At 36.0% G+C, this 16,722-nt stretch overlaps 1 protein-coding gene across 1 annotated transcript in view; it reads right to left on the bottom strand.

The window, feature by feature from the left end:
- Window positions 1-8,002, bottom strand: part of LRP1B (LDL receptor related protein 1B) — a 2,070,284-nt gene extending 2,062,282 nt beyond the window's left edge. Inside the window, exon 1 of the mRNA XM_043894665.1 lies at window positions 7,723-8,002. Coding sequence (XP_043750600.1) covers window positions 7,723-7,912 — 190 coding nt within the window. The 5' untranslated portion in view covers window positions 7,913-8,002. The remainder of the gene's footprint in view (window positions 1-7,722) is intronic.
- Between the last annotated feature and the right edge of the window lie 8,720 nt (window positions 8,003-16,722).

Below are 16,722 nucleotides of genomic sequence, written 5' to 3'. Positions count from 1 at the left end.
TATCATTTCCCCTAAGTACGATTTGTACACCATGAGTATTACAGGCCATCAGCATGGTGCTGGTGAACTGCTAGCCCTTTTGTTAGAATGACAGTGATACAAGGACTTAGCAAAAGGGCCTGAATTCTGGTTAGTAATTCTACCTATAAATCTTAGTTATTTTTTAATGCAAGCCTCATAAATACGGATGTCCAGTAGACATAATCTATAATAGTTTCACCTGACAGGGCAAAATCTCACCCATGAGCTGGCATCGTTATCACTGTACTTTCAGAGCTTAATTATGAGAAAAATGCTTTAAAAATTAATAGAGTTGAATACAGAGGAATATTTTAATAAAGCATACTTTCTATTTTAGCATAGTCATACCAATAAAATATATCATTAACAGTTTTAGAAAATGCACACAAGGTCTTAGATTATCTATCTAAAATCCAAATATTTGTAAATCTCAAAAATTTATAGTTTAGCAAATTTTAGCAAATGTTTGAGTAGTTCCTTACTGCCTCAGTTACCTGATCTGTGTGAATTGAAGCTTCAAAAAATTCTTACTGCCAAGGTTTTCTCTCTTAGCATCTTTGTCCTTCCTCTCCTTATACATCCTAATTTCTAAGGAAAACAATCATTCTAAACTCATTTCTGTCAATCAGCCTTATTCGACAGTTTTTTCTTTTTCACAAATATCTTAAAATACCCAGAAACACTCAAAGCAAGCAACCAGAACCAGAAGTTTTAGTTCTCTTCTTCTTCTCCATCCCTCCCTATCTTTAGTTCTCTTTTCTCATTTTAAGAAGAAAGAGCTAAGAGGAGCAAATGGTCATTAAAGAAAAACTCAGCAGTAGAAAAATTCTTAAGGAATCGTATTCATAATTCTAAAGCCATTTTGGAAGTCTTGAAGGATGTCAATGCAATGGGGAAAAGTTAGGAAGAATTGCAAGAATAAAACAAGAGACGGTCTGTGGTACCTTGATCTTACCTAAAGAAGAAATGTATTCTTTTGACTAAAATGAGGTCGTGTTTCAACAATACCTGTCTTTGGTCTGAAGGCTAAGCCAGCCAGGACAATGAGGTGCATGCATCTCAGGAAGAGATGTCTGACTGTTAATAAGAATGCACTGTGAGATAAAATGAGATCTTAGCAAGGCAACCCACTCTATCTTCTTCGAGATTTTTTTTTTCTTACTTAAAAAAGAAAGAATCTCATATGAAAAGATACTTTCTCAACTTGTCTTATATAAAGGACATAGTTATAATATTATTCACATGTAAATGGAAACTTTTATACAGACATGGCTATATTCAAACTTTTTCTGAGAAAAATAAGATTAAACAGATAAGACTATATAAACTGAAATTATTTTTCATTGTTCCTATAGGTAAAGAAATCTTTGACAAGTGTTTTATATTTACAACTACTTTGGAACATATGAGAAATTCCAAATGTAGATAATATATCCTTATTCAACAAATGAGGGTGGCAGAGTTATTGAATAATGTTAAGTGACACCATCGTTACCAACGAAAGCAATAGCCTTTTCCCCTGATGATACTTAAAAGAATCTGACCTACTGGGAAATCAGCAACAAATGAGTGGGTGCATTTATTTAATCAAGCCATTGCATTTTTTTTAACCACAACTGGACATATAATTGCAGACTAAAACAAAGTTAATTTGACTGCATGAGAAGGTTATTATAGTCATATTTAAAAGTACACTAAACACTGTGGTCCACTTTATCACTGTAATGATTTCCATTTTATTTTCTATATTGAGAGTCTTGACTTTGAAATATATTTTATTTTTTTTAATATTTTGAAAAAATAACTCAATAAACAAAGCCAATAAAGAAGAATAAGAACTTTCAAATCAATTGTCAATAAAGTAGCATTTGTCTCTACAGGAATAAATTCAGAGCATGTATTTGTTAATATCCTAATGCTGCTTTAAACTCTTATGCTACCCCATGATATAAATAAATAATTACTACCAAACATAATGAATTTGCCTATTACAAACTGCACAACAGCAATAGTACATTTGATTTACTCTACAAAGCATAGATAGGAAGTATCATGTACAAGTCTTTCAGGGAAATACATTGTTGTTTTCCATAAAATTTAATTTTAAGCTTTTATGCAAGATCAATTTTACTATTTTACCAGGACTGGCTACTATCTAGTAGTTTGATGCTCATTTAGTTCCTAGTCAATTCAACCAATTTGTTTAGTCAGAAAGCTCAGTCAAAATAATTGAGCTTGTATAGAGACAGACTAAATCAATAGGATGGAAAGAGAGAAAGAAACTATATTTTGGGATCACTGAATTCAAAACAGAGCAATAAAAAATACATACTTTCTAACTTGGCCTTGTAATTATACTGGCGGGCAGGGGGAGAGTGGGAAGGGAGGCCACCAAATCATTTATGAGGAGAAAATATAGATTGAAATGTGTGAAGGCAGCATATAGTGGAAAAACTTCTAACAGAAAAAAGCATATAAATGTTGAAGGTCTAAACTTACTTGTTCGGATGTGTTACAAAATCTTCTGAAGACTTCATTCCCTCTTCTACAATATAGAGTTTTCAGATGAAGTTGGAGAGATTAATATTTATTCAAATGGGACCACACAGAATAGTGAGACAGTGATTACATATTATTGTAAAGCACAAAACTCCCCAAAAGCATGTAAGATTAAAGATACTCATCGTCACATATATGAATTAGTACAAAAGTAACTTCAAAAAAACTCTAATATTTAGAGATATTTCCAAGTTTTTTGTATTTGAATTTTAAATAATGGAACGTTTTTTCCCCAAGCAACTAATAAATGCTAAATATCTCCTCAAAGAAAACAACTGTAGAATGTCCCCCAAAACTTGTAGATTGTTAGATTTGTGACTGCTATGTTGCAACTTCATTCTTATGCCTCTTTGTCAATGGGTTGTTATACAGGTGAAATTTGGAGAATAACAATCCATGTGAAGATGGAAACCAACTCCAGGGAAGAGCACTGTTTGACTGGTTACAATTATTCTGCCTTTGCTGTCCCACGGGGGGGAAGAAATTATTTGTGCTGTCTGCATATCAAGGTAGGTTTGAGTCATTATTTTTCAATTAAATATAAGGATCTAGATTTCTTCAGAGACTATAAGGAAGATTTTTTAAATAATCAGAGTAAACATGACTCTATCCTGATAGAGGTTTGATCCAGTATATATTCTGGCTAACTCACTATGAAACTAGTCAATCTTTTGCTCAACTTTTCTTTAGAAGTACAGTTACTAAAAACATTGTTTTAAATTATACACGTTGGGTGCATCATAATTATAGACATTTCAAAGGCAAATACATTTTGACATTTATGTCCTCAACTGTCAGATTCTGTTACAACAAATTATGAATTAAATGGAAATTCACTCATTAGAATACTGAACATTAGGAGTGGAAAAATAACTCAAAGTTCTTTCATTTCATAATGTTTTTAAGGAGGTGGTCATCACGAAACTAGATGTATATTGTCTGAAAATTTTCTAAAAAGTTTCATTTAAAAATCTATCTCCAATTTCCAGGCCAAAGTGGTGTTTTTATAGGTTCTAGGCACCAAGGCAGTCATTTTAAAGAAGTTATCTTCTTTGAAGAAGATCTATCTATATAACAGGTGGGTTTCACTTAGTGCTAAATCAGTTTAACTAATGACATCATGTTGGGACAATCATGATTAACTTTCAGTATTAATTCTACTTCCTTTGAATGTATCCATCTAGAATGAAGAAAAGTGTTTCCTTTGTATAAGAACTGTTTTGACAGACAGCCTCAGAAGATAGAGAAATGTATCAATACATCTGCTTGGTACCTTTTACTACACAGAATCCCTACAACTAGGAAGAAATGGAAGAAAGAGGTTATATTTCATAGAAGATGTGAAAATTAAAAGAAGAATCATGAAAAACAAAGATAGAATGGAGGACAGATACAGAGATCCCTCATCATTGTAATCCTTATAAAAGATTAAATCATGTTAAGTCCAGGTGATTTTAAATGGAGCTATCTTAATGGTACAATCTAGGTTCTGAAAAGAGATTGACAAGACAAGTAGCAAGAAACTAATGTCCTGGATCCCATACACTTGGAAACTAAAAATCTCTGCAAGACTCTACGGCGAATGTAAGTAGCATTTACAAAGTGTCGCCTCACTTTAAAGAATATATCAACTATATCCCTCACCCACCACCCTTTCTAAGAATATTTCTTTCACATTCACTTTAAAAAAATCACTTCCGTTTAACAATTCTAGCACAGTTAAAACATATACGTTTTCTGCAGTATTCTCATATCTCTCTTCATTCTTCAGGTTTAGTTATATCCGGCCTCACATTGATGGAAGTTTCTTTATTTGTATACTGTAAACATTTCCATAGGATATTTATTATGATATCAGTGGACAACATTTATCTTAAGAAATTATTTTGTCAAAAGATACTTTAATCTCTTCTTTTAGGAACACTTATCTGGATTCAGCCTCTTCTTAAAAGTATCATTTGGCATTCTCCCCTCTGCCCTCTTTCTTTCCCTCCCTTATTCTGTTTTTGCAATTTACATACTTTCTTCTTTCAACACACTGAAAATGTTCTTTATTTTTTTATTGCTTCCTTTCCTTTGTAACATTTTCAATTTGAGCTTGAGAGAAAGACAGGAAAACTCAAAGATTATGGAGACCTCTTCAAAGCAAAACTTTAACTTTTCTGGAATATAAAGAGACAGCCCATTCGTCTAGCAACCCATTTGTCTTTGAGATTAATATTTTAACATACATGATTGCCAGTTTTAGATGGTTTTATAGACATATACATTTAAATGATTAAATGATTACAGCAGCATGAACTTTAATTATTTGGAAATATGTTTCCACATCTTGCCAGACTCAAGAACATAAAAGAGATTAGCTTCAGTTCTTTCAATCCCTTTTCATTTAAAAAAAAATTGACAATTTAAAATATACTTCCTTTTAAGTCTTAATCCTTATCAAGCAATACTTTGATGTGATATGACATTGTTATATGACATACTGGTTGATTCTAAGTGAACATGATTTATCCTCCAAGTTTTGCTGTTAAGAGTTACAAAGATGTTTCCTTTTTTCAGATGTGATGAAATTAATAAAACCTGACATGTACATCAGCTTAACTCTGTACCAAAATCAATGCAAACTAAAAAAAAATAAACAATGTAGAATTAAAGGAAAACTGGATGTGCATAAACTGAATGCAAGCATACAAGTTCAAGTATTTTTCTATTAAAAAAAAAAATACTCAGTTTATACTCAAAAGGAAGAGAAAGAGAGGTATAGGGTAATGCATTCACCCGGTTCACGCAGTTTAAGAAGCTACCCATTACTTAATATTTATTTTAGACGACCTGAAAGTGTTTTCTCATTTTCTGGCTTGAAGTTAGGTCTTGCACAACAAAACACACCTGTGTAATTCACAGGCCTGTTTTGTTCTTCAAGGACAACTGACATAAGCCTGGGCAGAAAGCTACATCTTATTAACCTTTTTCTTTAGTTTATATTCCCATATCTTTTGTTTCAGCATTTCAGTAAGAGAAGTTTGTCATAATGCAGCAGCACTTTCTTTATAACTTTCAACAAAACTGTTCTCTCTCTTTTTCCCCCCTTTTCCAAATGGGACCCACCCCTTTCAATTTTGATAGCTAGCTGTGGCATTTTTAGCTCTTTTGTAACAGTTTTGAAAGTTGTGTTAAATATGGATAATAGCAGTAAACTGTTGGTCCATAATTATTTCACTTGTATTCTCCAGTATGGCACTTCTTATGCTGGCATGGTGATACAATCAGGCACTATTTGAGTTTTAGCAAAGAGTAACAATCCTTTTCCATGGGCCCTGTTTCTATCTTATATATCCCTCTCCTTATCGGAACTAAATGGACATCAATTCTAATCCTTTTATTTCGTTTTCTGTCTCAGAAGAAAGTTAGGGGTCTGTATATTTGCAAGTCTATCCAGTATTCATTCCAATCATTGTAGCAATGGCCCTATTCCTCATAAACACATACAGAAGCACTGGGGACTTCATTCCAGATGAGGTCAAGTTTCTGGAGAATGGAGACTCACGCAGAAAGAGCCCCAAAGCAGTAGTCTGCCAGTGTCATTCTATTTTTCTAGCACACAGGACTGAAAAGCTTCATTCTGTTCATCTGCTCTGGTTCAACTTCAAACATTCTTTCTAAGAAAGGTTGAGAGCTGATTGTTCCAGATCAAAGACATCACCATTTCTAGTCAAAGCTATATGCTTCCATTTTATCAGTATAGTTTTCAACTATTCCAGACCAACTTCAAGGCAAGTTAAGGCAAGTTCAGAAGCTAAGTGGTTAGGTGGCAGAGATATGTTTAAAAGATTATCACTCAGTAAATGTCAGACTTTCTAAAGGAACTCATATTAGTCTCAAAAGGAAGTAACATGCGTGAGTATGCTGTAAAGACTATAATCTGGTTGCCCAGAGCAGGTTGAGTAGAAACACTACAATTCATTTCCCTGTTCTTTCCATTAATGAAGCAACACTTTTTCGTCATTTCATAATTTGCTAGACATAGACACTGTCACGGAACCTTCCAATTCAACATTCTGCCTATTTGCTTGGCATTGAGATCCGGGTACGTTTTCTATCTTTCTTATTCTTTTTCTCATTAGCCCCCAAACCAAAATACATTAGTCAATATGAATCATGTTATGATTTAAAAATAAGAACAAAACAAAACTAGATCTATGATACCTCTGATTTTATTTTAAACAGTTAACCATTTCAATGCCAATGGCCCAAATATTGATCTACTTTTTTTTTTTTTTTCTTTTTTCACCGGTCTGACTTGTCAAAGATTATGAAACTTGCATAGAGATTCTTGGGTTTCCAGATCAAAGTTTATCAAATTCGGATTTATTATAATGCCCACCTCCTCTCTCCTTTCTGCTCTGCTTCTCATACCCATTCCCGTTTAAACTTCTATCATTTGGAGCTATTTGGAGCAATAGCAAGGGCAAGACGCCAGCGGTGGGTTAGCGTCTCCATGCACCATAAGCTGAGCCACAGACATTCGGGAATCAGAAAAGTCAAGTTCAAGCAGGTGCTTGTGCCCAGAAGCTCCGCCAAAGCTTTAGCTTCTCTACTGATGACCCGAATGAATTTGCCCCAGAAAAGGGCTCCAGAAACGAAAGGGGCTGGAGTCGCCGCTTTCCCCTCTCCGGGTGCAGCAGGAAAGGAAGTTAACTCAGGAGATAAGTTAAGGGAGCAGACACTTAACGCAAAGAACCCTGAGCCCGCAAAAGCTCGAAGCCCAGAAAGTGAGCGCGAGGGGAAGTCTTGGGAAAGCGAATTCTGATCTCAACATCTGCAGCGCTTGGGATGCGCGGGCAGAAGCGCGCAGTCAAGTCCAAACGTTCCCGGGGGAACAAAATCAGGACAGGCAAAGGGCCAAAAGAAAAAGCTGTGGGGGAGCCGAGGACTTAGGGTTCCTGGTTCGGAGACACCCCCCACCCCACACACACACCGCACCTCTCACCCCCCACGAGGCCAGCACACGGTGGCCCACGGTCCCGGGGAGCGGGGCCGCAAGGACTTAAGTTTCACACTCACTTGTATGCAAGCGTCGCCCAGCAGCAAAGCCAAGGAAGACAGGGGGCAAGGAAGGGGGAGGGGGGTTCTCCTTACCTCGTTCGGCTCCCATGGTCAGCACCTTGGCGACAGGCAATAATCCCGAGAGAGTGAGTAAGGCGAGGAGAAACTCGGACATCGTGGTCGCCCGGGGAGGAAGCCTGAGCCGGAGACTGCTCGGCGGTACCCTCGGCCCGGCGGCGGCGGCGGCGGCGGCAGGTCGGAGCCCCGAATCGGGCAGCGTCATTTACAAATGTCACTGGAAATTCTTCAGCTCAAGGAGCCCAGCCAGTCCGCCTTCTCCTGCCTGGAGCAGGATGTGGAAGGTGTACGGATGCGCGCGCGTGGGGGAGAGAGTGTGTGTGTGTGAGCGCGAGCGAGCCGCTCGTGTGTCTTGACTTTTCAATGCAGAGTACGTCTGATCTTACATCACGCAAAGAGGGGCAGTGAGAGACGCCAGCGGAGGGGAATTCACTGATTAATCACCGAATCCACCACACACCCCTCCATCGTCCACATAAATCACATCTATTACTTGGTAAGAGGCATTTAACACAACAGGAAAATACCACCGCGAACTGAGAGCACCACAAATCACAATTATTTCAGTCTCCTTGAAGGGAAAGTAACTCCAAGCTGGGTCTGTAGGGATTTGGGTCTTTCGAGAAGGGGGGAGACTTCTGCATTGGGCTGAGCCAGCCAGAAGCCTAGGAAGCTCCGCGTTTAACAGCCAGTTCGGAATTAGCAGCCACCAGAGCTGAGATAGATGCTTCTCTAGGCAAAGCACATTTGATCCCTTTGCTCCCTGGAAGCTTCCTTCCCCAGATGGAAGGACGAGCCAAGTAACTGGGCTTCTTTTAGGGAAATGGTTTCCTACGCTTGCCACAAAAAATGCATTGCTTTTTGAATTGCACCTTTAACTTTTATGCTGAGTAGTACCTGGGGACAAAGATGAAAATTTAGTGATTCAGCAGAAACAAATAAAAACAAAACAAACCCCCAGTGTCATCACCCGTTGCATAAGAAGGGAAGGTGGATGGAAAGAGACCCCCTAAGTAGGGAACCATAAAGCAAAAATTCGGCAGTTTTATTGTGTATATTTCTTTCTTTAAAAGGTTTCCTTGAACCATTTTGAACTTTTGCTGCTTTATTTTTTTCTTTTTTCTACATAGTACAGTGGTAGTATTAAGAACTTTCTCAAACCGTGGGAGGTATTAAAATGAATCTGCGATTTTAAAAAAAGTTATTTGCCTAAGCATTTTAAATATGATCTTTCAACTGCCTAAAATTTTAGCCACCCAAAAAATGCTAAATTAAAACTCAGAAATCTTAATAGCTGAAGGCTTACATTTTTCCCCTTGTCACATCAGTAATTCTTGCCTAAAGAGCAAATGTTTAAAAATGTTTTGTGTCTAATGTTTAAACACCTGAAATTGGTGTAAAGGAAAACTATAAGGAAAGCACAAAACTAAGCAATAGAATGACAGAAAAGTAAAGATATTTTAAATAGGCTTTCAGTTTACCAGGTGAAACTTACTTTAGACGAATGTTATCACAACAAACTAGCTTCTTATGAGAGTAAAATTATCCAGAAATATCTTCAGATGCTCCTTAGAAACCATGAAAATTAGACTGGGTCAAAGATCACAGGTGACCATGAGAGATATTGCCACTTAGTCTGTGATTATAAAATGTTATTTAGATCAGTTTTGCCATATTTTATGTATTAAAGTTTATTTCCCCATAAGTTGACTCATTTCATGCCTAAAAGATAACTTTCCACATTTAAAATTTTATGATTTTTTTTCTTTTAAAGTTGTTATATAATTTCACCTAGTAATTTTTATTGTTTCGCATAGGAAACAAAGAGGTTTTCCTATTTCACTTATACAAAAAAATTCACAAACTTTGGAATAAGTGACAGAGTTCAAAGAATATTTGCAAAGGGGGAAAAGGGTATATTTTGAATGATGCTCACAATAATAGATATTTCTTCTCAAGTGTCCACAGACCTCTGCATTCTGCAAAATATTCTCTCATTGGAACAAAGTAGGTGCCTCTTTTGACAAGAGTCCATTCAGTCAACTAGGAGGTCAGCTATTAGGAAATCCATATGCACTTAAGTTTTGGCAATAAAACAAGGAGAGCTCAAAAAGCAAGCTAAGGATGTTAAAATGCTTCCTTCTTCTTCCTCTTCCTCCTCTTCCTCTTCCTATACTATTACTATTATGTCCCCCAGCCCCATCTCAAAAACTGCAAGGTGGAGAGAAGTAGCCAGGAACAGTACAACCAACCAAAGACTCTTCCCATGTACCAAAGTGCTGTGACTGAAAATCAATGGCTCATTCACTTCTGTAGCAGAAGTATATGTAGCAGCCCTGGATTCCACTGATAGCTATTTAAAGGGGAAAAGTATGAAAGACAAGCAGGGAAGTAAATTCCATTCTAACTTATATTCTCAGTATGTTACACTTTTAATCTGTAATGCCTCCTAATAGTAATGTATTAGGTGAATTAGGCAGAATGAAAACCAGGTGATCTCTTTTAGATACACTGGTTGACTTTTTAACTGTTCTGAATGGAAGAAAATCAAGGATGCCTTGTCCACCCATTGTGACCAGTATAATAAAGAAAAATAGAATTCAATTTTAGTAATCAACAATCAAATCATCATGTGTGAATGACACATGACTCAAAATAATGGTGTAAAATAGCAGTGGCAATTATGGAAGTATACTAACATATAGGCTGGCATACCAATAAAAGATGATAACATTTAATATCAATTATGAATTATCCTCAATTTTATCTTTAAGATAAAATTTGAGACTTAAGAATGCAAATAGGTGTTATTAACAAAAATGTAAATGGTATAAAAAATTCTCCACAGCAATCTGGTGGAAGAATGGATTTTTAAGTATGCAGCAGTGGTCAAGTGGACACACCATGTACATTTAAATGCATGCCAAGCAGAGTTTTAAGACAAAAGTTATAATAAGGACATTGGTTCATAGCAGAAAGCCATAATAATATATAACAGAGCAAATATTAATAGAAGCACATTTGCTCCAAAACTGAATTAAGGCCAGTGTGAAAGAGCAATAAAATAAAATTGTCCTGTACACAGATCGTTTGTATACGGGGGTTCATCTTCCAAATACATATTGAAAATGAACAATTAATCAAAGTGCTTTTATGAGCATCAGTGAGGTTGACAAAGGTCCAGGCCAAATTTGAGTTTTGGAAATAAAAAATTTACTTCTAGATTTTGAATGACTATCCAGTTATAATGAATTATAAGTAAAAGAGAAAACATAATTTGTTATGAAATGCTTTATTTCCCATCACATATACTTTAATGAAAAAGGAATTAATAAAGTATACTATTAGTGAAGTGAGAATAGTTAGAGTTACTGTTCAGACTCTGTTCCTATGGCCCATTATAATTTCTTCATTCTAATCAGTGTTATTAACACTGACAAGTTAAATAAATTAATTCATCAAACTATACAATGTTATGAAATCTCTCATTGAGATAAATTAAACAAGGTAGAACCAATCATTCTTACTTTCTGGTCTAAAACAACACACGAATATTAATTATCAGTGAGTGGTAATCGTATACTTTCCAATTAGAGCCATGTTTTGGGTACATGTGATCAAACATCAGACTTCATTTATGCTAACTTCATTATTTTCTTAGCACTGTTGAGACTTTTGCACAGATAATAGTGCTTCGTGCGACTGTTATAACTTAACGCACCTGAAAAGCCATGTTAGGTGGAGAGCTTGTGTCTCCTTACAAACCTAGAATGACAGTCTGTCTCCTGGAAGTGATGTGTGTGAAGGAGAGTTGGCCTGAAAGTCGGGTTGCTAAGGATTTCTGTAGCTATCATTCCAAGGGCTGCTAGAGTTCTTACCCTGCCTTTCCACACAGAAAAGTTGCCAGGCAGCAGCAGACACAGGATGAGAAGGAAAAGGAAGCCGGTGGTGGTTGAGAGACAGAATTGTTAAAGAGACATTATCAGTAGTTTAGAATGGAAACAGAGTTACACTGGACAAAGTCACTAAGAAAACAAAAAAAACCTTTGGATTGATTTTATTTCTCCAACTGTAGCATTTCAATGCATATCACATTTTGAACTGTTTCCCTTCAGAAGTGTGCTGTTTTTGGTAGCATACAGTTTCAGGTAGGACATGGGGATTGAGCTGAGATTAACACAAGTTCAGTGCAACTTTAATACCAGTATTTGCAAAGTATTAGGAGGTATGTACACCTGTGAAGAAAATAAAGGATGATATAATGAAATATCTAATTACACCTGGAAAGTAAAAGTATTTCCAGGCACATTGTTTTTCTCTTTTCATATGTCTGGACATCTTTCTACTATCATGATCTGTAAATATTTCAAGATATACATATTGCAGTGAAAAGCACAAAGGATAAGCAATTATAACTTTTAACAGATAAATAATAAAAGGTCATACAACTTTGTTTTACATTTTATCTCTGAAAATCTTTTGACAGTAGAAAGGAAAGGAATCTTCACTGATTTAGACATCCTCATTAGACAACAACTGACTTCCGTAATAATAATATAGATTTGAGAGACAAATGTTATTCTGCTTTTTGGATACATCTTCAGAAGGCTTCCGTCATAACTCAGTTGGTGAAGAATCTGCCTTTAATGCAGGAGACCTGGGTTAGATCCCTGGGTCGGGAAGATCTCCTGGAGCAGGAAATGGCAACCTACTCCAATATTCTTGCCTGGAGAATCCCATGCTCAGAGGAGCCTGGCAGGTTACAGTCCATGAGGTCCCAAGAGTTGGATACAACTTAGCAACTAGACTGTCAGAAGGCACAATCAGTAGTAATGCAGTCCATGTGTGTTTTAAGTGGGGGAGGAGTTGGAATACAAAAACACCCAAAACTCATCAAATCCTTGTCATTCTACTCTCGTGAAAGTAGCCCTTGAATTTCAAGTCAGTTGCTGATTATAAAGCTTGTTGCTGTCAGTGCGTTTTAACCTGAACATACTTGTGGTCAAGATGATCTCCTCATCCCTATTTCTAGTTACTAGAACAAAATACGTGTTTACTGCTGGGGATTGGTTGTTGGTGGTCCACAGTCAAAATACACTTTGTCTGAATGAGCTTTTGAGGATACTGATCTCTGTCCTTTTGGCCATCATCTTTCTGTTCTTTAATTTTAGTTAGAAACTCTTACTTGGGTTGTTGAAACTAAAAGGAACATGCAGTTTATCTCTTCCAATTTACCACATTTTATAAATAAAAAAAGTTGCAAAGTAAAGGTGACTACTTTGAGGTCACATATTTTATTAATGTCAGAAACAGCCCTTGAATGAAGTTTCCTGATAGTTTCCTATATTATATAGGGGGTTTGATTGCTATTCTTTTTTTTTTTTAATTGGAGTATAATTGCTTTACAATGTTGTGTGAGTTTCTCCTGTACAAGGAACTGAATCAGCTTGAGTATACATGTATCCTCTTCCTCTTAGACCTCCCTCCCACCTCCCCCTCATGCCACCCCTCTAGGTCATGGCAGATCACCAAGTTGAGCTCTCTATGCCATACCACAGGTTCCCACTTGCTATTTCACACATTAATGTGTATTAATGTGTAATCTCCAATTCATCCCACCCTCCCTTTCCCCTACTCTGTCTATGCATCTGTTCTCAACATCTATGTCTTTATCTCTGCCCTGGAGCTAGATTTTTCCCCTAGCTCTGAGGAGTTGCAGCCCAAGGAATTTGATTTCATTCATTCACTTAATAGCTATATACTGTGTAACAGCCTCTGCACTCAGCACGTGCAAATGGCTGTGAAGAAAATAGCTATGGTTCTTCACTAGGAGAGTTATCTATATCAAAGGTCATTTCTGTGCTGTGGGCTCTGTATGATCAGGTCACCAGATGGCTATTCTCTTGCTCTCTGTATACCCCCTGCTCAACCTGCTTCGCCTGTACCCTACTCACGTGACTGACCTTTCTACATACTTGTCTGCACCCCAGCTAGTGGCTGCTCTAATCTTTAGATCATAATATCCTCTCCATGATAGCTTTTCAAAGGGCAGTGAGGAGGTACCCTCTGCCAATTTCCCTGGTAACCTATGAGTCAACCTGAAGTCAATCTCCCCTATAACTGGTAACCTCCCCCTTCTCCCTGTAAGAGCAAGGGGCGACTTGCCAGTCACCCTGTCATGCCTGTGTCTGCTGCACGCAACATGGGGTGTTGCTCCAGGATTCTGCTTCAGACTTGCAAGACCCCCCATCCATGAAACAGTTGATGTCTCTGTCGCTGGCTCAGAGTTCTTTCTTTAGTCTTAAAACCGGGCAAGTATAGGCCTTGCAGGCCTTGTAGACAGTGCAGCCCAATTGCTCTTTCTCCAGGATCTTGTAGGTTGTTGTTGTGAACAGGTATGGCGCATCAAGTCTACTGCCAAGACCACTCAATAAAATCAGGGCTGCGTCTTTCTTAGAAAATATATTTACAGATAAACCTTTATAAAGAAACTGGAGCCCTTTATTAGAATTGGGCTCTGAATAAGAAATCACAAAATATATATTCATATATCGAGCATTGGTACAGACATTTATTCAATCAGTACAGTGTCCCTCTTTTGATCTAGAACCTGGGGAAAATTTCAGAAATGTTTAGAATTCAGAACATCTAGAATTTTTGTCAGTGATAACATACAAATTAATCAGAGTCAGGGGGATTTTGTTGTGCTGTGGATTCATAAAGAATCAGAGGACAAAAGGGAACTTGGAAAAGTCCAGTTCAACTTCTCTTCACTTATTTGTTTTTATTATAGTTATTGTTTGGAATTTTTTCAGGTGTTTTATTCACTTTAGCATTTTCCTACTTTATATCCAAATTATTTTTTCTTGTTTAATTTTTATACAGTCTTTAAGGTTTCATAATTTGTATATCCTCCTAAATATGATATTTTTACATGGATTTTTCCCTACATTAGGTACTCAGAAACTACTTGTCTTAATGCTAAATAATGACTTTTCACTTTTCCCCTCAAACTTGTTTAATCTTTCTTATATCTTTCTACTGTTTCCTGGTCCTTCTACCGTGAAATACATCCCTGTATATGAAGTAAACAGGATAATACAATGACAAAGATAGAAGTTAGGTGTAGGCAAATGACAGAGAGCAGAGAAGATGGGATACTAGAATTATATTAATTGTACTTTATATATACTTTAATAAAATGAGGTACTGTTGAAATATAAAAGGTACTTTGGAGCTACAGTATCTTTGACCAAGTCTAGTTTTGTTCTATGTTTTTCTTTAAGATGGGACATTATTTTGTTTTGTTTTGTTGGGTTTCATAAGAAGAGTAATTGTCTACTTTTTTCTATTCCTTTATCTCATAAGGTAAACTGAAAAAATAAAACAGTGAGAACAATAACAAATTTTAAAAAAGGAAGAAAGAACAACAAACCTTTCTTCAAAGAATATCATGCTTAATTCCCACTGGGAACGACTCTTCAGAACTGCCAACAGATCCATTTTGGCATGGTACCTGTCACAGAGTAAGTACTAAGTAGGTGTGTGGTAAGGGGAACACATTTATTGTTGAATTTTTACATTCTTTTTCATGTTTGTTTTAAAGGAAAGTTATAGAACTAACACTTCTAAAACATTCTTTATTTTTTCTAAATAGAAAAATTCATGTCTCTCACATAGGAAATGTCTCTTGCCCTCTAAAAGTGTTCTTCTGTTATGAAAATTATACTTTTTATTCACAATAAAAACTCAAATGCAAAAAGCAGCTGTCTAGTCCAGAACATAATGCCCTAATTTTGTGTCAAGCCTCTCTTTCTGGGAAGAAAAATAGTGACATTTGGACCCAGATATATTTATCAAGATTTGTGAAAATGTGTGATTTTATGCATGAATACTGGCAAAATAGTTGAAAGACCATTAAATGCTTTTATGACTTTCTATTGCTACATCCGGCATAGTAAATAGATTTTACCAAGGGTATCATTCATATTGTTCTGCAAATGCTACTAACAACAACAAGAAGAAGAGTCTTAAGACAACATTAGTCACAAGTGTGCAATAAAAAAGTTGGAAGAGGATGAATAACTATGTTTAGATATAGGATAACCAAGAATATTTTTGGTTAGTCAGTCTCTAATTGTGACTAAAAGCATTATTTATAAAAGAATTATCAACTTGTATTTTTTGGTAGATAGCAATCTAAATTTATTCCAATTAAATTCCTGTTATTTTCTCACCAAAAGAAAGTGAATGGAAACTGAAATAGTTTTTATGCCCTTTATGGGCTTTACCTAAAACCTATATTGCAATGATCTGAGGAAAAAGAGAATATGTATGTACATATACATATATAAAGAGAATATAAAGAAAAAAGAGAATATACATATATATATATAAGCATGAAAAAGAAAAAATATATATATATAACATATACATACACACACATATATGACATATTTTGACCTACATTCAGGCAATTTACAAGATTAGTCAAAGACTGCTGATATTGGTCTTCACTTTTTATATGAAACTAAGGAGATTAGTCAGTTTGGACATTACACAAAGGTACATCTATGAAAATAGCTCAGAAGAAGTAACATACTCCACTGTTCACTTGTAAGACTATATGTTAAAGGAAAATCATTCCAGGTCTGAATTTGGCTGTGGAGTTTAGACAACCAGCCATGCTTCAAGCTTTAGGCTACAAGTGAAAGCAAATCATATCTTCAAGGATGATATGGAAGCAACAGTCAGGCTTGTTTTGTAGCTCTGAAACTGATCCTCTCTGACCTCAATTCCTCCATGCACTTTAGATTTATGGAAGTCACAGTTTCCAAGCCAAAATTAGAACATATTGCCTAATAAATATAATTATTTGGCAATAGGACATAACACTTCTCAAGACTGTTCTAGAAAAAATTCCTCTCTTTGGTCATAATAAATGCATAAAGTACAAGAAATCTTAGTTACAGATGTTCTTCTTTTAATTAAAGTTTCATGCTTTCAAAATATATT

This window comes from Cervus elaphus, chromosome 33, assembly GCF_910594005.1.
Source record: "Cervus elaphus chromosome 33, mCerEla1.1, whole genome shotgun sequence".
NCBI lineage: Eukaryota > Metazoa > Chordata > Mammalia > Artiodactyla > Cervidae > Cervus > Cervus elaphus.
Note: the sequence above shows the minus strand (reverse complement) of the source record. Positions and strands in the feature narration are given on the sequence as shown.